Source organism: Ambystoma mexicanum, chromosome 3p, assembly GCF_040938575.1.
Source record: "Ambystoma mexicanum isolate Mex_15411 chromosome 3p, UKY_AmexF1_1, whole genome shotgun sequence".
Taxonomy (NCBI): domain Eukaryota; kingdom Metazoa; phylum Chordata; class Amphibia; order Caudata; family Ambystomatidae; genus Ambystoma; species Ambystoma mexicanum.
The window spans coordinates 159,635,780-159,657,358 of NC_090925.1; the positions used below are offsets into that span (position 1 = coordinate 159,635,780).

The 21,579-nt window shown below is 48.0% G+C and overlaps 1 protein-coding gene across 2 annotated transcripts in view; it reads left to right on the top strand.

Annotated features, from left to right (window-relative positions):
* Positions 1–21,579, top strand: part of LOC138580191 (alpha-2-macroglobulin-like) — a 574,708-nt gene that overhangs the window by 479,775 nt on the left and 73,354 nt on the right. For both annotated transcript variants that reach the window (XM_069650528.1, XM_069650529.1), the window contains exon 19: positions 1,720–1,807. In XM_069650528.1, coding sequence (XP_069506629.1) covers positions 1,720–1,807 — 88 coding nt within the window. The remainder of the gene's footprint in view (positions 1–1,719; positions 1,808–21,579) is intronic.

The window sequence follows — 21,579 nt, forward strand, 5'->3', positions numbered from 1 at the left end:
GAGTGACAGCTAGAAGAAGGGAAAGCAAAAGTAAAGACAGAAAGAAGATACCCTGAGAAAAGTTAAAGAGAAAGAAAAGAAGAGCTGAGGTCCCTGATGGGTTGCGGCCTCGAGCGGCCCCCATGGGCATTTCTAAATGAGCCCGGCTGTGTCTGCCAGCTGCAGCCCGGCAGGAAGGTAAACCCCGGGCTGAGTGTGTGGTGCGGCCTGGGGAAAGATTAACACCCGCCCATGGTGTTGCATGTGCGGCCAGTCCACAGGACATGAGCGAGGCCTGGGAGGCAGCAGCGACCCACCCAGGGGCCAGTACGTGCACGCCGGAAGACATCAAAGACCCACGCTGCATGTGTGCTGTGGCCCAGGTGAAGATGACACCCCAGCCTGGGGCCGAATGGTGTGTGACCGAGCGTGGCCTGTGGGGATACGGTCCACCCGGGGGCCAGACTGGGCGGACCAGAGAAGACAGAAGTCCCAGGACGCATGGCGTACAGAGGTCCAGATGAAGGTGAGGAGGTGGCAGCCATGGTGGTAAATCCACCTGCCCCGAAGCCAGCTGGGGCGGGTGGTGAAGAGGAAGAAGCCGTGGCGGTGCAAACGGGATCGCCAGCACTGCAGCACAACCGGAGGGCCTACGCACTACCCACTCTCTCCGGGGCCAGATGGGGAGAGCAGGGTAAGACTTACCCAGAGCCCGACCACATCAAGTCTGGTGCGGCCGGGGCTTGTTGCAGGCTGCCGGCAATGAAAGGAGGTCCCGCATGGGTGGGCATGACCTGGGCGTGGCACAAGATGGATTTCCGTGCCTAAATACATTGCCACATAGGAGAAATAAACAATGGGCTTATGAGGCCCTTCAGCACCACCAAGCAGGAAACGATCAACAGGGTCCCAAAGCCCTATTGCCAGTATAACAACGAAGGGCTTCCAAAGCCCCAATAATATCATTACCGCAAACACCATCACAGAGGAAATAGGGGCTTCCAAAGCCCTGATAAAGCACAGTGCTGCTATAGTCCAGAAAGCACAGTGTTTGTACCCGTGGAAGCCACCCGCGGCTGAGCGGGGGTGTCAACTGACTTCAACTGGGCAAGTGTCAGGAATGCAGCATGCAACAAGGTACTGTGGGACAATTACTTTTGTGCCACTGATAAGCAGTCACCTTATTAAGAGTCTTTATTACTAAGAGCTGACTGCAGCTGCAAAGGTTTTTTTTAAATGAGTACCAATACGAGTTGATATAACAGGAGGTTGTGATATGACGATGTAGTGCCCGGGGCGGCGGGATGGAACTGTATACCTACTCAAGGTTAATGTGAAGTGGGGTTGTGCAAAGGGTATCTTCTACTCCTAGCAATTCAGTGTCAGCCATAGAATGAGTAAATAGATCAGGGCAAGTATGTATTAGGAGTAAAAGTATATGTTGCCAAGTTTGATATAAAAGCCTGTAAGGGCATCAAAACTCCCCTGTGGTGTATTGTGTCTTATTTAAGACCTGGAACTCAGTATTGTGTGCCATCTCCTATTTAACATCCTTTATTTGCAAATTGCTCAGCGCCCCACCAGAGCAGCTGGTCTGGCATGGTGGGGTGATGTCAGTGGGTCCATTCCTGGACCGGAGTATGTATAATACTGTGCTCATCCGGGAAAGGCAAAAAAAAGAAACAGGGGTTAAAGAAATCTTGAACTAATGTATTTCAACCTTTTTCCTTATTCAATCAGGTACACGAAGAGCAATGCCTCCAACCTGGTCATAATGGATATCAAGATTCCAACCGGTTTCAAGCTCGATACGTCCCAGCTAGACCAGGTACGAACGTGCAGTGGATCTGTAGATTCCTACTATTTAGATGGGGGTCTTACTCTCCACTCAGTCTGGAGAAGACAGACTGTCACCTTTCAGATGTTTTTGACCTACAGCTCCTATGGTCCTTCAACAATTTCTGTGCCCCAGGGATGATGGGAGATGTAGGCCAAAACATTGAGGTTAAGAGGGAAATCGCCCTGACTATTTCCTTGTCTCTTCTCATTCCGGTATGGAATAATCCTGACGTACTTAACCCGTCCTGCACTTTTATCGTTTTCATATTGAATAGCCCTACTCCTGTGACCTTGTCCTGAGATCCTCTTTTCTGCTACAGAATAACACTGAAGCCTGACCCTGCCCCAAAGACCTCGTTTTGGTATTGCAATGCCCTGGAGCCCCAGCCCTTTAGTGAGCTCCCATCATTCTGGTTGATAATAGCCCTGATGCCCTGACCCTGTCCAGTGCTCCATTGTTTCTGGTATAGAATAGCCCTGACGCCCTGAATATGGGCCTCATCATACCGCCAGGATACTGCCAAATGCTAATTGGTTAACTGCCACCCGGTCTGGCGCTATTGGCACTGGATCACAGGTTCGGCGGTAATGGTAAATCCACATTGGGTCCATTGGACCCAATAGGGCTTGGGGCGCTATTACTGCTAGCAGTAATAGCACTGGCAGTAATAGCACCACAAATGAGGCGCTAAATTGGATTTTCACCTCCTGCAAAAAGCTGGAGGTAATACAGCCCATTAGGCACCCAACTCGTGATCGGGCCAGACCTTACGTTCGGCATTAATAGGGTTACCGCTGCATTTAAGGGCTACCGCCAAACTCTTGATGAGGCCCTATGTCCTGAGCTCTTATCTTTCAGGTACAGAATAGCACTATTTAGAGCAGTGATCCCCAACCACAGGAGCAGCACGTTGCTTGAGGCACCCTAAAATGTTGCTTGCCAGTTGCCCTGGGCCATGGTGTGAAGCCCAGGAAGGAGGTGCTGAAGGGATGAGACCACAATAGCAGTATAGCCAGGACTGAGCATTCTGAGCTTTGCGGGAATGTTAGCCAGTGAGTCTGTTGTGGTTCCACTTGGCTTATTTTTGTAGATGTGAGATTTGAGATTGTTGCTACCATGAAAATATCCTTACTCGTTGAAGTGTCATTGTTAGAATACATTGTCATGTTCAGATAATTTTCCCAGCTGGCAAATGCTTTAATGAGCAAAATATTTAAGCCATGGGCCATGTTTGTGTCCTGCGGAAAATTGGCATCTTTTCCTTTGTAGAGCTAGAAAGTGCACAATGGACAAATACGTTGCATGCCTATCCAAATTTCTTTTAGTAAGTCATTTTCATATGCTGTTCTTTTGTACATGTGAGGTTTGTACTTGACGCCAGCATGGACTATATTTATCAGAAAAGTTACTTTTATTGTTGCAGTCATTTAGTGTTACATGGTGACCTTGTGTAAAAATGATCACATTTGATACTCTGTACAACTGGCACGTGGGTAATTGGCAGACAAGACAAATGCATGCCACATATTTCATAATTAAATATTTTGCTTACATTCAAATCCAATTAAGTTACAATTAATAGGTTTTAGTTAACAATCCAAATAATATCAAATACTTAGTTGACATCACTACACCCCTCTATGAAGTGGTCTTCCGAGGCTCAGACCAATGATTACACTACATTTCCTGGAAAATCTTTTTTTACGAAGGAAAGAGGCCCACAAATTCTTCAGAACACTTTTATTTGTATTCCTAACCACTTTTCCACCAATTTAACTGGCCCCATGTGTTTTAACATACACTATTTCCCATTACACATCAAAAGAATTCTTGGAGGGCCGGGGGGTAGTAACTCTCAAAACCCTAGTAAATTGATCTGTAAAGCCTAGCATGTTCTTCCCAGTATTACTGGTCTCATATGCTAAAAGATCACAGACATTCCATGGGAAGTACACCTGAAAATTAGTGGTCCATTTGTGACCAATATTACTGTCCAAACATATGCACACATTTTCTTGGGAATATTTTTAGCAACAACCAAAAGATAGGATCCAAGTATCCTGAAACCAAGAAGCTGAGTTGAAGAACCACTGGTGACCTATGGAAGGTTTGGCACCCTGAGCCCGCTGTTGTCCCGCTGGACGCCCCTGCTTCTGATCGAACTTAGAAGGTCTGCAAAGGCGTTTCGACCCATTAGAATAGTGGGACTAACTATTCTCAGCACCTCCAACTTAACCCGCATGTAAGCCTCTTCGGAAGTGTTCCTGGGCCAACCAGTGAACTGATCAGCTTGCACATGACCTTTGCTCTGGAACTGCTGCTGTCTTGAGTTCACACTTGAGATTTTGGTGATAGTAAGCACTGAGTATAAGGCACTCTCCAGCCGGGTTTCGTATACTTAGACGCCGTAGGTCTGTAATTAGGAGAGTATGCCTGAACCTGAGTGCACACGGTCATTGTGTCGCCCAGCCATGGTGATGAACTCGAGGGAGTGCTGCTGCTGTACCCCCCTCTGCCCTGAATCGAGCTGCAGTAGATTCAAGCTGATCCCTTCTTCAGGAGCAGAGAAATCGCCACTGTCCTGCCACAGAATCATCCCTGGAACGCAGCCGCTGCAAGCCGCAGAACAGCACAATTGCAGCCTTTGAACCCGCAACCGAAGTGGACTTGACTGCTGAAGTTTGGTCTGGAGTGTGCCTTGTGTCGGTGAGTACTTGCAACTCTTACCGGTGGCCCCTGGGGCATCCATCCATTTTAATACACAAGGGTCCCCTGAGGGCCACTCTTTATCGAGGTAGCCTGTGATACTGAGCTATTCCCAACTCTTGGATCCTGTTCTGCCCTCTTGGGGAGACCCTCCTGGAATAGTGGGAACTTATTCTTCACTGCCTCACCCACCTTCCAGAGCTGCCACAGCCCAAGCAAGAGACCCAGTTTTTCCCCACCTCACGATCACGTGCACCTGCATCCCAAGGTACTTTTGAGCATAAGGATCCTTTCATTGTAGGGATTGGACTGCCTCTCAGTTATGGTTTGATAAGTGAAGGACAGTCTAAAGTATATTCGCACTGTTTGCTCCCTCTCTTCACAGGTTGTGGACCCTTACTGTGCACTATTCCTTTAGGCCATTGGTATCTGTATTTCTCCAGCATTGGATCTTTCATGGATTCACATGCTTTGAATATTCCCCGTCGTCAGGCTGGGAATCCCCGGTACATTATATAGACCCTTTCCCGTAGGAAAACTTTTTCGACGCTTATGCGTCCTATCCACCTCGTTTTGTATCATGCGTGCCCGTGCCGTCAGGACGTCATGATATAAATACAGGCCCCGCCCCCGCGCTCCCTCAGATTTCAACCGTCTTTCAAAGCAGTGGGATCTTCGTGTTACTACTAGTGATAACTAGATTGTTTTTTTTTTTTTGTCTGTTTCGCGTAAGCGAAGTTCAAATCTGGAGAATTATGTCTGGAAAGGCGTTATTTCGCCCATGTGCAACCTGTGGCCTCAAAAAGGTTTATGAAGGAGACGGCCACATGGACTGTATCTACTGTCTCCACCCGCACCACACGGCGGATACATGTGAGATATGCCAGGGTTTCTCCCAAAAAACCCTTAAGGACCGTAAAAGAAGGCTGGTCGACTGGCTTAATGACGGAGCGGGTGCCTACCCGGCTTCGGAAGTTGGCTCCACGGCCTCCAGGAGCAAGTCGGAGCCTCCATCGAAGAAGGTGCGGCCAGCAGAAATTCGCCCTGAGGACAAGCATAAGGGGAAACATGCTGGATCCTCCTCATCTCATAAAAAGCCCTCCTCCTCCTCATCATCTAAGACGGAGAGGCTGGCGCTGTCTAAATCCTCCTCAGGGGACCGTCCCAGGTCTTCCGTGAGTCGAGAAGCTTCAGCCGGGAAGTCGGCATCAAAATCGACAACGAAGTCTAAAGGCTCGACGACGACGACTTCCTCGTCGACCTCGGTGTCATTGACGATGCCTATTACCGTTCAAGCAGCAGCGGTTGGGATTCCTTCGTCGACGGAAACTCAGTCTATGGCTTGGCTGCCTGAGGTCTATGACCCGATCCCCCCTGAGGTCTTACTGCAGCCAGACACGGCCTGCTCGGCGGAAGGGGAAGGTGACATGGTTCTGCAGCCATTGGATTTAGGCTTACAGCCTTCCACGTCGACGACGACGGCGACGAGTGCGAGCGGGGGTATGGTACCTATATCATCCACGTTGCTGAACCCCCAGACAGTTTTGTCTCTGGATGTGCTTAATACTCTTCAGAAGCTACTACAGCGGCTGGATACCCAGTTCCCTCAACCTGGGACGTCATCGTCACTTCTGTCTGTACCTTCCGTCGACGAGCAAACTTGTACGGCTCGCTCGTCGACGAATCACCCATCGGCTCCCCAGGCGGTAAAAGATCGTCCTCGAGCTCAGGAGGAGGGTGAGTTGTCGGAGTCCGACTCTATACATGATGACTCTGGGTCAGACATCTCCCTGTCATCGTCGAGGGACCCGACATGGAATTCGGATGTAGAATTGGAGTCTACGAGGAGCCAGACACAGCCATCTCCCCCTGATGATGTGGGAGCCTTCCATGCAATGATGGGGAAAGCGTGTTCCGAATTCGGCTTGATTCCTGAGGAGCAGAGGAAAGACTGTTTCCTTTTTGACCATATGGGTCAAAGGAGAAAATCGGTATTTGCCATCCCAATCCTTGACCACGTGTGGCAAGAAGGTCTCAAAACGATGCGCCATCCGTTCTCGGAACCAGCCATAAAGGGACGGATCGAGAAAAAGTTTAAAGCTCCGGAGTCCACTCCAAAATGTCTAACATCACAGCCTTTGTCTGACTCGGTGGTGTCGGCGGCAGCAGCTAGGAAGGCCAGGGTCCAGCAAAAATGTTCAACGCCACCGGAAAGCGAGGCTAGGAGGCAGGACGCATTTGGAAAGAAGGTGCTCTCGGTCGGAGCGACGACAGTAAGAGCAGCCAATTCCTTAGCGATCGTGTCACGATATGATAGGGAAATGTGGCACAAATTAGCCCCTATCCTAGAACACCTGCCAGACGAACACCGAAAAGCAGCTATGTTACTGGTGCGGGACGGCGAGGAGGCCTCGAACCACGCTATTAATATCGCAGTGGACCTAGCAGAGTCTGGTTTCAAACAAATCAACCATGGAGTAGTGCTTCGTCGACAAGCGTGGCTCAAATGTACTACTTTCCGTCCTGAAGTACAGTACAAAGTCCTGGACATGCCATGCGAAGGGGAGCACCTGTTTGGCGAAAAGGTTGATGAAGCGCTGAAAGGGATGAAAGAAGACACGGATACTGCTAGGTCCCTCGGCGCCCTTCAAACGGGTAGAAATTTTCGCTCTTTTCGCCCTTTCAGAGGTGCTTCTGGAAACTCCCGCTTTGGAGCCTCGAGGGACCGTGGATTTAACAGGCCCTCGTACTCTTCACAAGGGTTCAGACGAGCGTCCCAGTCGGCACGTGGAAGCAGGGACTATCAAGCCTCCAGGCGGCGAGGCTCAGGTCCGTCGTCAACGAAGAACAAGCAAACCAGCAACCAATGACGGCCTTCGGAACGTCCTGGGGGGTCGAGTCTCTCATCACTTCGACCGATGGAAATGCATCACCAAAGATCGATGGGTCCTAGACACGATTCGCATGGGTCATGCGCTGCAATTCAAAGACAAGCCTCCGCGTCTTCCTCCTTTATTCTCGACACAGCCCCACCTCCAAATCCTACGACAAGAGGCGGAGCTTATGTTGCGAAAAGGGGCGGTAGAGAGAGTTCCTGTGGCACAGGAAGGCCAAGGAGTTTATTCCAGGTTCTTTGTTGTCAAAAAGCCAAACGGCAAATGGAGGCCCATTCTCGACCTGAGGGTACTCAACAAGTGGCTAAAGAGCCAAAAATTCAAAATGCTAAAACTCCAAGAGGTTATCAGATCGGTGCAACCCATGGACTATCTCTCTTCACTAGACCTTCAGGATGCTTATTTTCACATCCCAATACGCCCACGACACAGGAGATATTTAAGATTCGTCGTCGGGAGAAAGCATTTTCAGTTCAAGGTCCTCCCGTTCGGGCTCAAGTCCTCCCCCAGGACGTTCACCAAGTGCTTGGCCCCTATAGCGGCCCATTTAAGGAAGGATGGTCATCATGTCTATCCATATCTAGACGACTGGCTAATCAGAGGGTCATCCAAGGAACAAACACGAGACAGTCTACGAGCCACAATGTCCATCTTACAGGAACTGGGCTTCGCAATAAACTTCAACAAGTCCTCAGTAGAGCCTTCGAGGACCTTGGTCTTTCTAGGAGCGGAGTTTCATACGCACACAAGCCTGGTGAAACCATCCAGCGAAAGAATTCAGAAACTTCAAAACAAGGCGTCGGAATGGAGCGGCGGTACCAGAGTCTCTGTGCGCAAGTACATGTCCCTGCTAGGGACCATGTCGTCCTGCATTCCGTTAATAAACAACTGCCGTCTGTTTATGAGGCCTTGCCAGGAATTTCTAGCGGACCGTTGGGCACAGAGCAGAGGTCGCTGGTCCGACAGACTGGTCGTCGACGAACAACTAGTTCAAGCACTCGGCTGGTGGAAAGTGTCTACTCACCTAACGAGAGGGATGCCTCTACTGGAACCAGAGTTCCAAAAGACGGTGGTGACGGATGCATCGCTGAGCGGATGGGGAGCTCATCTGGATATGTTACAGGTACAAGGCCAGTGGTCTTTGCAGGAGTCCTCCCTGCATATCAACCTGCTAGAACTGAGAGCAGTGCGATGGGCTCTGAAGTCTTTTCTTCCGCAACTGAGGGACTCGGTGGTGCGTGTCATGACGGACAACACCACTACGATGTTCTACTTGAGGAAACAAGGAGGGACACGTTCCAGGTCCCTATCGACAGAGGCACAGAAAATCTGGCATTGGGCCCTTCAACACAACATACAAATCTTAGCATTTCACCTACCAGGAGTGAAAAACGTGGAAGCCGATGCCCTCAGCAGAGAAATGAACGAAGTTCACGAATGGGTGCTGAACGACCAACAACTTCAACAAGTATTCAAGGAATGGGGACACCCTTCCATAGACCTGTTTGCAACGAAGAACAACAAGAAATGCCATCAGTACGCAAGCAGATGGCCTCAGCAGGGCTCACTGGGGGATGCGTTCTCATTCCCATGGACGAACAAATTCCTGTACGCATTTCCTCCTTTTCCCCTTGTCAGGAGGACGTTGCAATGGATCCTCAGGTACCCATGTCGGGTAATTCTGGTGGCCCCATACTGGGCCAGACAAGTGTGGTTTTCAGACCTACTACACTTAGCGGCGGCGGAACCGATGAGATTCCAGAAGACCCCCGACCTTCTGTCTCGACAGGAGGGTGTCGTTTGGCATCACGACCCGGACAGCCTCAAGTTGACGGCCTGGCTCCTGACTTCGCCGAATTTGGTCGGCTAACGATTCCGGAGGACTGTCGACGTATCCTGCAAGCGGCAAGAGCACCTTCCACAAACGCCTCATACGCGTACAAATGGAAAAGGTTCTGTCAATGGTGTGAGGATCAACCAGGTTTGGCCCCGCAATCGATTAGGCCGGAACAGCTCCTTCCATACTTGCTGTTATTAGCTCAAATGGGCCTGTCGGTGTCGTCAATAAAAGTACACCTAGCAGCCATTTCCAGGTTTACTCGTCGACGGCACTCGGCACCATTGTTCAGCGACCGCCTGATTAAGCACTTCCTTAAAGGCCTCTTTCGGAGTTTCCCTCCAGAGAAGAAATTTCCACCGGAGTGGAGCCTCAATCTGATCTTAACGTCTCTTATGAAACCTCCGTTTGAGCCAATGTCATCATCGTCTCTGAAGTTTCTGTCGTGGAAATTGGCCTTCCTGGTGGCCATCACTTCAGCCCGACGTATCTCAGAAGTTCAGGCTCTAATGGTGGACCCACCATACTTACGATTTTTCAAGACCAAGGTAGTCCTAGCCACTAACCCACAGTTCATACCAAAAGCTCCTTCGGTGTTTCATAAACACTCTTCTATCGTGTTGCCTACGTTTTTTCCGGAGCCATGCTCGGGAGCGGAGCGCATGCTACACACATTGGATGTAAAAAGGGCTCTCAAGTTTTATCTTCATCGTACGCAACCGTTCAGAGAAACGAGACAGCTGTTTGTGGCCTATGGGTTGGGTGCTAGAGGAAAAGCCATTTCAAAGCAAGGACTTTCAAGATGGGTGTCATCTACCATCTCGTACTGCCATTCCAAGGCAGGGAAGCCTCTTCTACGACGGCCAAGAGCTCATTCAACTAGAGCAGCGGCATCGTCGACGGCACTGTGGGCCGGAGTCCCTCTAGGGGACATCTGCATGGCGGCTACCTGGGCGACTACACACACCTTTACCCGCCATTACTGCCTGTCGCAGCAACATGCCGAAGACACCCGGATGGGACAGGCGGTGCTTCGACACCTATTCCAGTAAGGTAAGCCCCGGCTGCGGGGTGGCATCCTGTGGAATTTATGACTGTATGTGGTCCGTTTTTCCCTATGTAAACTATTACTGATGTATACATAATCTTAGGGAACGGCCTTTTGCGAAGAATGTATAGGGGTTTGCATGCACACCTCCTCTTGGGGGTAGTACTGCTATGTAATCTATTCAAAGCATGTGAATCCATGAAAGATCCAATGCTGGAGAAGGGAATAGTTTCTTACCTGTAACTCCATTTCTCCAGCATTGGTATCTTTCATGGATTCACATGCGCCCACCTGCCTCCCCTGATCATGCAAACCGGTTCCCCCACTACTTTGGGGGCCGAAATCTGAGGGAGCGCGGGGGCGGGGCCTGTATTTATATCATGACGTCCTGACGGCACGGGCACGCATGATACAAAACGAGGTGGATAGGACGCATAAGCGTCGAAAAAGTTTTCCTACGGGAAAGGGTCTATATAATGTACCGGGGATTCCCAGCCTGACGACGGGGAATATTCAAAGCATGTGAATCCATGAAAGATACCAATGCTGGAGAAATGGAGTTACAGGTAAGAAACTATTCCCATATGTTTGATAGTAGTGTTGTGTTAAAGTTCTTACTGCCTATATTTGCTTTGTGTTTGATTTAAAAGGCCTTTAATAAATGTATATGTATTTTTGATATATACACCTGACTGAGAGTAATGTGTACTGTTGTTTACTGTGTGTGCTCAGTGTGGGCTTTCGATCACCCTCACCCCTCCTGAGACCTAGTCTTCACCGCCGCCAATGCTACCTTGATTGGACTGGCTTGTCCAGAAGGTTACGCTTTTCAAAAAAACAAGGCTGGCCTTCTGAACCTCTGGCCACCAGGTCAGAGTTCAGAAATCCGTCTTAACAGTGAAGTCTTCGAAGTTCGAACATGGAGAAAGAGAGTAGCCTGGGGAGTATGGGAGGTCCTTGATCGGGTCCTTGGTCGAGAGGACGCTGGCAACCAAGAGAAGGAGGCACGGAGACGGCACAGAGCCGACGCGTGTATACACAAGACAACACAAGGCGGTGGCGTGACCCAGATGAGGTGGATTGGGTTGTCCTCAAACAATGCTGATACCACAGAATAAAGTACTCTTCCAAGCCACGCATTGGAAGAAGAAGAAGAAAATGCTGGAAGCGCTCGTAGTAACAGAGTGAGCCCGACCCCACAGGAAGAACCAGTGACCTCAACCTGACAGAATAAAGGTAACGGAAACAGTGTGAGACCCGGGAGAGGAACAGGGGAGGATGAATACCTTAAAGCAAGTGAAGAATATCTACAGATTCCTACACTCATCCTAGTAGTTGTGACTACCTTAAAGCATGTGATGAATGCCAAGGGACTCCTCATATGCATCCAAGTAGTTGAAGAATACTTTAAAGCAAGTGAAGAATACCAAGGGATTCCTCATACTCATCCCAGTAGTTATGAATACCTTAAAGCAAGTAAGGAATACCAAAGGACTCCTCATACTCGTCCCAGTAGTTATGAATACCTTAAAGCAATTGAAGAATACCAAGGGACTCGGCACACTCGTACTAGTAACAGTAAAGACATTGAAGAAACAGAAATGCCCAGAGGGAGTCCTCATACTCATCCTAGTGCCTGCGGATGGAGTAAAAAAAGAGCAGAGTATAAATGGACTCTGTATACTTCTCCCAGTGACAGTAAAGGTCGTAAAGACAGTAAAGAGTCCTTTGGAACTCACTCTATTCATTATAGGGAATGGTTGAAATGTACACCAAGGGTAGAAAGTAAGAAAGACACTGCAAGAATCCCAGAGAAATAGGGGTCAAGACCCTAACTTGATAAATCAAGGAACTTTGTATAAAGAAGAAAACGAGGAGAAAGAAGAGCTCTCTTGAAGAACTAAAGGAACTGATTTGAGGAATCACAAGGAACTCTCTAAAGATAGACTATTTAGGCTAACAAAGCCTGACCAGGAGAAGGGAGTCATTCTACTGGCCCCCTTTTTCTTTTGATCCTTTGATTAGTGGCAGGGTCAGTATAGGTTTGTTTTTGTACAGAGGACGGACTACTAATTTGGACAACATCACTGACGACAAACACCCTAGTTAGTTTTGTGTTAGGAGGGGCAACCCCTGTTTGGTTTGGGATAGTTAGGCCCTTTTCATTATCATTTCAATAAAGAAACTTGTAAGAATGGTCCTTCTTCTTCTTCTGACCTACCACACATTCCATTGAAATCCCAGACAGAGTGTGCCAGCCATGGAAGTTGACCTGCTCCCTGGACTCTGGGGACTCCACTGGAAGGAAGGGTGGCGATGGACACTTGAGAAAATTACCAAGAGATCAGCATATTACCGGCTTGCCAAACGTGCCCAGATATGGAGTAAGGTACTTGATAAAGTTGCAGCTGTTGATGTGCATCCCCGTACAACCAGTGACCAAATAAATGACCTGAAGAGGAGGGTACGGACCATCATATCGACAAATAGGCAGTAGTGCCTGATGGTTGGTGGAGGCTCAGTGCCAGATCCATTCATTCATTGTTGGGAGACAAAGGCTACCACCATGGTGTACCATCAGTGGCATTATTGAAACTGGTGACACAGAGGTTGGTGCTGGACTACAGGTTACAGTGATGTAAGGCCAGCAGAATCGAGGACAACCATGATGTATTGTGACGGGGAGGCCACCTTGACAAAAGGACTAGCATGGAGTCAGTGACATTATCACACTTCAGCACACCTTCATGCTGCACTGTTGGGTTTCCTACTTCCAACCAGCCCTGTTTTTTGCTTGGAAGTCTAGGACTTGTAGTTACTCTAATTTTCAATGTGAACAAAAATGCTACAGGTTCCAGAAGAGGAACAGAATGGGACTGGGTTGTCTTCTCATGGGTTGTTTTCTCATGCATAGGTTGAGGAAACTTAACAACTCTGTGTATTGTGAAAGACTGTTTTTGGTTATAGACATTTATTTGTCAATAACAAAACCTGGCTATCCCTAGTTCTAGGATCTAGAATGGGGTCATAATGTCCGTCAAAATTAACTCCACCATCCTGTGTCAAAACCTACTTCCATCTCTGACACTGCAACTAAAGTATATTATAATCCTAAAAGAAAGTTCCTTTACATAGGGAAGGTTCCCTTCTCCTGGTATACGGTATCAGTGCCAAAATAGTCACTTGAAATCAAATGGGGCGAGGAGGAATGACTCCCTTCCCCTGGCATCTGGATTCACCCAATCCTTAAACAGTTCCACACTTGTTATCAAGAGAATGACTCCCTTCTCTTGGTACTGGTACTGGTATTTCAACTGGTCACACAGAAACGAATGTCAAAGGGAATGACTCCGTTCCCCTGGCATTTCCTAAAGAAACCAGGTTTATTTACCAGGAGAATGACTCCCTTCACCTGGTGTTTTCCCAATGTCATTTATACTGATACTAGGGGGAATGACTCCCTTCCCCTGGTTCTTGGTTCTGAGATTTTGAAAATGTCCGACACAAAAGTTCAGAAAATAACTTTGCCACTCTCTCCAGGCATTGGCAAAGTCCCAGGTTTCTTTCTGATATTCATTGAGTTCTTTCCTGCCACTGCATTTTGATTTTTGATTTGGGTACATGACCCTTTTCTTGTGGTCAGTGAGCTTCTCTGCCACTGGAATGAGGAAGCTCTCCTCAGATACTTGTTTCACTCAGACCCAGTATCCGGAATCCCACTACTGGGCCAAAGGAAAGCCGCTTCAGCCAGCTTCCCTTCCACTCCCTGGCCCCCCTCTGGGTCTCCCGTTCCTCCTTTGACCTTGCTTGGGATCTACGCACGTCACCAGGGCTTCCTGGGGTTCGTCTCTCTGAATCTTCAGTCCTCTTAACCCTGTTGCTTCACCTGCGTGATACCTCTATGGTCTGCTCGGAGGCCCCACTCTCCTTCTTGGTCTCTTACCCAGGTTTGCTCAAGCAACAACCTCGGAGGACTCTCACAGCACCTCACCAGCATCCTTCTCTCTCTGGCTCCCTGGCGGCGCTTGGAACTCCCGCCATGGTCCGATTCCACAGCTGCTGCCTCTCCTGGCTAGGCTTAACAGCCTATCTTTTCCTTTGTAATTTTTTATAATTTGTATCTGGTTCCTCCCTTGGGTACATGACCTTTTTCTTGTGGTCAGTAGTCTTCTCTGCCACTGCAATGAGGAAGCTCTCCTCAGATACTAGTTTCACTCTTATTTGGGTCCCAGACCCTTCTCTGGTGGCAACACTCAGGATTCAGAATCCCACTACTGGGCTGAAGGAGAGCCGCTTCAGACAGCCTCCCTTCCACTCCCTGGCCCCCTCTGGGTCTCTGGTTCCTCCTTTTACCTTGTTTGAGATCTATGCTCATCACGAGGGCTTCCTGGGGTTCGTCTATCCGACTCTTCAGGCCTCTTAACTCTGCTGCTTCGCCTGCACGGTACCTCGCTGGTCGGCTCCGAGGCTCCAGTCTCCTTCCTGGTCTCTTGCCCAGGTTTGCTCAAGCAACACCCTCGGAGGACTCCCACAGCACCTCGCCAGCATCCTTCTCTCTCTGGTTCCGTGACAGTGCTTGGAACTCCCGCCCTGGTTTGATTCCACAGCTGCTGCCTCTGCTGGCTGGGCTTGACAGCCTATCTTTTCCTTTGTCGATTTTTATCATTTGTATCCAGTGCCTCCCGGGTGGATCATAAAAGTCCATTTTTACTTTCTTTTGACAGCATGATTTTACTGCCTCCCCAGGGCCACCCCACCCAGTACTTGGATACTCAATGATCTTCATGCCTCCCATGATCTTCTTCGTTCTGGTACTTTCTATGTGAGATGTATTAAAGGAACTACAGTAATACATCGGTCTGCTCTCAAGAAAAGTGTTTGGGATGAAAAAGGTGGGCTAGGGAATGGTGGGATGTGACGTGGTATAAGGGCTTGTACCCTAGGTGGTGATTCGTGTCCCTAGGTGGGGAGTCCCTCTCCATGAGGTCATCTGCATTTTACCACCCCTAGGTAGACTATTGAGTAGCAGTCTCACCTCCCTAGCCTCATGGGAAAGGGTTACCCCCTAGGGAAAAGTGATGACACGTGGTGAAACGTCATAGTATGCAACTCCAATTATATAACACAGTATATGGGAACCACTTGCACTTCACGCTTGGCCAATACAGTTTTAAAATGTCCTCGGGTACAATGTCCCAAACAATGTTTTTGAATTAATATTCCTGAATCTTGTAGAGATATGTGTGATTTTTAATCCCTGCCAGTATCTTGCATAAAAACAGTCAACACATTTTTGACAATGTGACTTTCTCAAGGCTGTACATACATATATTCCAACAAAAATGTACAGTAATCAGCACTATGACGTTGTCTGATTCACATTCATAGATTTGTGCATGTAACTATAATATATAAAGATTTAGTAAAATATATATATATATATATATATATATATATTCATAACATCATATCAAATAAGTGCAAGTTTCCAGTACATACCAAAAGGACTTTTAGCAATAGTGTGACAAATCACAATACAAAACCAGTGTAGACTTGACGTGACCCTTGTAGGACCACTCTGAAACTCTGACACCTCACTCCGCCCTCTCCACGCCAGCCACAGTCCTTCGAATGAGCACTCCTGTGGCACCCGACCATTCTGCAGCTGGCCCTTCTCTGGGCTTTCCTAAAAGTTCAAAAATACACAAGTTCTTTGTTCACAAGTTCCTTACATACATATAGTGTTGCAGATTGCAATCTTGGGCTCATCGCAGTTTGGTTTGCTATCAGCTTTCTCCGACTCACCGGCTGTGCTGAACCTGTTGGCTTGTCTTGCTTCTGGAGTCAAGGACAGTACCACAGTAGCAAGCGTGCCTCCCCACCAGCTTTATCAATGCGGGAGGCGGCCGTGCACCATTGCCATCTGCTACACCACACGTCAGCTGTAAATCCCGGTCTTAGGATTCCTTTCACAGAGGCTTTGCAGGTCTGGTTAAAATGGTCAAGGGCACTTCCCTCCTTGTAATCCTTTCGGGTCTCGCCATCTTTCTTCTCTGTTTGAACTGCCGGTCAAGAATAGCTGCTGCTTCGTGCAGTTGGCCTTGTTCGTCATGTGCTCTTGTGCTCCACCTTTTTATCCCTGTGGGGAAGGTAAAGGGCCGTCAGGTGTGTGTGGTTATTGTCAATTGCCTGACTCTGCCGGACCCTTGTGTTGGGACGTTTCGGGTAAACGACTGTTAGTCCATTGTATATCACAGTGTAAGAAAGTGTTTGTGTTGAAAAAGGAGGGGATAGAGCTTCTACAGGGTAGGAAGGGGAAAAGGTGTTACAGGGAATGGGGTACTGCATCGTGCCCGTTGGTGTCCCACTTCCACTCCCTGAGGCCCCTCATCCAGGTGATCGTCCCCCACTGGTCCACCCCCAGGAACTGAATCCAATAGCAATGGCCTTGTACTGGCCACCTGGATGACAGATCTCTGGGGATTAGCGGTTGAGACGCCTTAATGTTTTTCACATACCCTTCCTCCATGTGATGTATCCGCATCTGCTGCACAGGGGAACCGGGACAGGAAATCTACATTCCCCTGGTCTTTACCTTTCCGGTGTTCCCCTTTAAAGCAGTAGGGCTGCAGGTCTAGAAACCATTGCATGGCACGTGGGTTTGAGTCTTTGCGTTGGCTAATCCAAACTAGCGGAAAATGGTCTGTGACTAATGTAAATTTTCTAAAGAGGATAATGGCCCACTTGATGACCATGGTCTCTAATTCCAGCTTTGAGTAATTTCTTTCACTTGGGAAGAGCTTGCGACCTGTAAAAAAGATGGGAGGTTCTAATCCATTGCAAACTTGAGATAGGACTGCTCCTAATCCTGTAAGGGAGGCGTTCATCGGCAATATAAAATCTTTGGAGAAATCTTCTACTTTCAGGATCGGGTTCTGGCACAGAGTTCGCTTTAAAGTGTTATAACATATATCATTGTCCCGGGAAGATAGCTTAGCAGCAACGTCCTCGCCTTGGAAGCAAGGCGACATGGACCGTCACAGGTTCGATCCCCGGGTCCGCGCTTAGAAACCTCTGGGTATTAAGTGCGTTATAAATAACATATCATATCGTATCCTCTTCAGACCAATGAAGTTTCTGGTGTTTGGTGTCCTTGAGTTTATCTGTCAGCCTAGCTGTTTTGTCCGAAAAATTTGGGATAAACCTACGGTAATATCCTGTTAACCCTAGCAAGGCTCTAAGATCCCTTTTAGTCTTAGGTGTAGGTATATCTAGGACAGCTCTCACTTTCTCATGTTGGGGCTGTACGTTCCTGTTCCCTACAAAGAAGCTGAGATATTTGACAACTGATTGTGCCAATCTGCATTTAGATGGACTAGCCATTAGGCCGGCCTCTCTGAGGAATCTCATAATAGTATGAAGATGGAAAAGGTGGTCGTCCCAGGTTTTACTATAAATTACGATATTGTCAATATAAGCTCCACAGAAATCGGAATAGGGACGTAGGATTGTAACCATTAGGCGTTGGATAGTAGCTGGTGCGCCGTGTAAACCGAAAGAGAGGACTTTGAATTGAAACAGTCCTAAAGGCTTCAAAAACGCTGTCTTTTCTTTATCTGGCCCCTATACTGCGACCTGCCAGTACCCTTTTGTTAAATCAAGGGTGGATTGAAAGGTAGCTGCTCTGAGTTTATCTATTAGGTCATGAATTTGTGGCATGGGATAGGCATCAAAGTCGGAAATCGCATGAACTTGACAGAAGTCTATGTAAAACCGCCAGGAATGTTTGGTTTAGTGACCAACACGAAAGGGGAGGACCATGGGCTCGATGAAGGCTCAATAATATTTCCTTGCAGCATTTTGTTTACTTCCTCGACCACTATCTGTTTACGAGCCTCCAGGAGTCTATACAGTTTTTAATGAACCACTTTTCCCTTGTGTGTTCCAATATGGTGGTAAGTGAATTTGATTCTTCTTGGTTTGTCTAAAAATACATCAGGGAATGATGTAATTACATTTTTTAGATCTTCTTATTGTTGAATAAATAACTTGGGAGGAATTAGTTCAACGTTGTCTATATCTTCTGGAACCAAACAAGATAGGACTTTGGCATGGGTGGCTGACGGGTTCTCTTTCCACTCCTTTAAGAGATTTACATGATATCAATGGACCTTCCATTTTCTGTCTGGCTGGGCTACTTTATAATTGCCGGTTCCCTTTTGTTCTAATATTTAGGGCCATTGCCACTTACAAAAACCAGCTTGTTTTCTGAGGTGGGTAATAGGACCAATACTTTTTGTCCTATAGAAAATGATCTCCACGCCAATGGGTAAGGAATTCCTGCTGTCTGCCTTACATGTCAGGCCACAGACCGACCTCGTCCTCTTGACAGTATTCTCTGCATCTCCCTCGAATCTACTGGGCTGCTCCAACTCCCGTGCTGGTCTTCTCCGGGGCTGGCCTGCTTCCAGGAGTGTTCTCTCTCTGAGTCACTTGTCAATATTTATGTTCACGGGCGAGCATTCCCCCGTAGAGCACTAGACCGGTACCTCCAATCTGCTGGAATCCTCTTCATGGCTCTTTGGGGCCACCGCTTCTCAATAATTGCTTCAGGAGTAATCATTATGCCTCCTATGCTCTTCCTCATCCGAGTAGTTTCTATATTTAAGACATTACAATAGTACATGGTCTTATTCTCAGCGAAGTGGTTTGTAATGGAAGGGAGGTCTTGGGAATGTTGGTGTGTGATGGTATTAGAGGGCCCATACCCTAGTTGTTAGTCCTTCTTCCCGTGAGGGGAGTCCCTCCTCATGAGGTCCTCATGCATTTTACCACCCATAGAGGGACTATTGGGTAGTGGCCTCACTTCCCTAGCATCACGGGAAAGGGCTCTTCCCCTGGGAGAAGTGATGACACCTGGTGAATTATCACAGTATGCTGTGAGAAACATGGGAGGAGAGAAAGGAAGCTGCTCTACCGATATCCCAAACCGCTCTTAAACTAAGTTCTGTATGAAGGCAAAGGGAAATTGTTAATCCACCCCTTTTCAGGGCTCAAGAGCGCCAGAAGAGTTCACATGATTGACAAGCCATCACCCGGTCTTTCTCCATAGGAGTCTGTCCTTGTTCCCTTGTCACCCTCAGAAAACAAAATGTTTTTCCTATGGTATGGGCCATATACAATCTTGGAAAAGAAAGGATCCCCGAACTGTGTAGTCTCCCAACCTGTTAGATAACCAATATTATGTTAACCTCCTGAAAACATGCAAGGTTAATCCTGCAGAACAGAGTATGTTCACAATGGCAACGTTATTGGCGGAGAGAGAACATGAGCTCAGCCACATTCCTGAGAACCTGAGTGTTGCCCAGAAACAGAATCTCTATGACCTGTTGATTGAATTCCCTGAGGTCTTTTCACAACAACCACAAAAAGTAACCAATTTTCTCTTATGTATGCACAACCTAAGGACAGATAATAAATCTAATTCCTTATCGTTCACCCAAGACCAGCAGGGAAACCATTGCGGAGGAGGTCTTGAGCATGCTCAAATTATGGGTACTAGAGACATCACATAGGTCTTGGTCCTCCCCTATATTTCTCATAGCCAAACCTGATGCATCCATTGTAACACCTTGTAAGAACACTTATTCGATCTGTACGAAGTCACCATTGCCCTACGGAAAGCAGGACATCAATCCAACCCTAAAACATGCCAAATCGCCCAAACAACCTCAGAATGTCTCAGCTAATTTTGTGGGCAACGGTCTTATCCAACTGCGTACTGAAAAAGTGAACGCAGTGAAAATGACACCTCCCCCTAAAACCAAGCAGGATCTTTGATCTCTCCTGGAGCTGATCGGATAGTATTGGAGGTTGTTTTCGAATGAATTCCCTTGCAGCAGCCCACGTGGATAAACTCAAACATTCCCACCGGAATAAACTCAGTTGGTCTCGCCAAGATCAAGAGTTATGGGGTGCTGAAACATGTTCTTTGTGATGAACCTTGTCTAATGATGCCCAGCATTAATCAGAAATTCATCCTACAGACAGGTTCATCCAAGGTAGGCTTGGGGGCAGTGCTTTCTCAAGTGCATGAAGGAATAGAATACCCTGTCCTATACACAAGCCAGATGCAGCTTCCCTGAGAACAAGCCTATGCCCCAGTCAAACTAGAGACTCTGGCTATCAAGTGGGCCATTACCATTTTACAGTATTATTTAACTGAACTTAAATTCAGAATTGGTAACCGATCATTCTCCCTTAACTTGGATGAGTCTCAGGAAGAGCTCCGATGCCAATGAGTTGGTCTGTAGGTCTACAACCCTTTTGTTTTTCAGTAGAACACCGAAAAGAAAAAACAAGCAAACATAGACTTCTTCAGTCATTTCCCACTGAGGCATGAAGAGGGGGGCTCCCATTTAACTGTGGGGGTATGTGACAAATACTTAGAATATTTCAATGTTCTCCAAAGGTAAATCCACCCTTTGTGATGCTAGGGAGTTGAGCCCACTATGCAAGAGCCTCCCTAGGAGTTTGGGTAAGCCGGATCTCACTGGGGGGGACTCCCTCTTAGGAGACAAGGATTCCTAATGTCTTAAGATTGTAAGATTTCCCTTAAACCCGATCACCCCACTGTTTTCAGGATAGATGGGAATAGAGGGAAATGTTATTTAGTGGTGCCTTCGCCATTGGTTGGTGTGGATGCGTACCCCTCCTTTAAGTTGGAATCCCAGGACCAATGAGATTTTTCTCTCACCTTAAGAAATCACATGTAAAGAATCATACGCTCACCTGGAGAGAGAGAGAAGAGCTGATGTGAATTCAATCAGCTGGAAGAAAGATGCACAAAGCGGATGCCGCCACTGCTGCACAGAGCCAATGCTGCCTGGAAGCAAGACTACACTGCGTACGTGGTGGGCGGAGAGCCCGCACAGCACTGCCAAACCAAGGAGTGCCGGAGGAGCAATGCTCCCTGGTCCCTATCCAAGAGCCATCCCACAGCCGACAAGGTGGAAGATGAAAATGCTGTGGAACAGGCACCTGCTGGTGGAAACCAGGAACCAATGTCCCGAGATGGAGGAGACCGCCACTGATGGAGCACCCACACCTCCCGGGAGAAAAGACCACAGAAAAGCAGGTACAGGAGGTGTGAGTCAGAGAGGGAGGAGGGTGGTTGACTCCATGGTGAGCCGTGGGACGTTCAGAATCCCACAACTCAGAGGTCCGACGGGTCCCATGAAGATGCCCGCTTGAGACCTAAAAAAGGGGAAGCAAT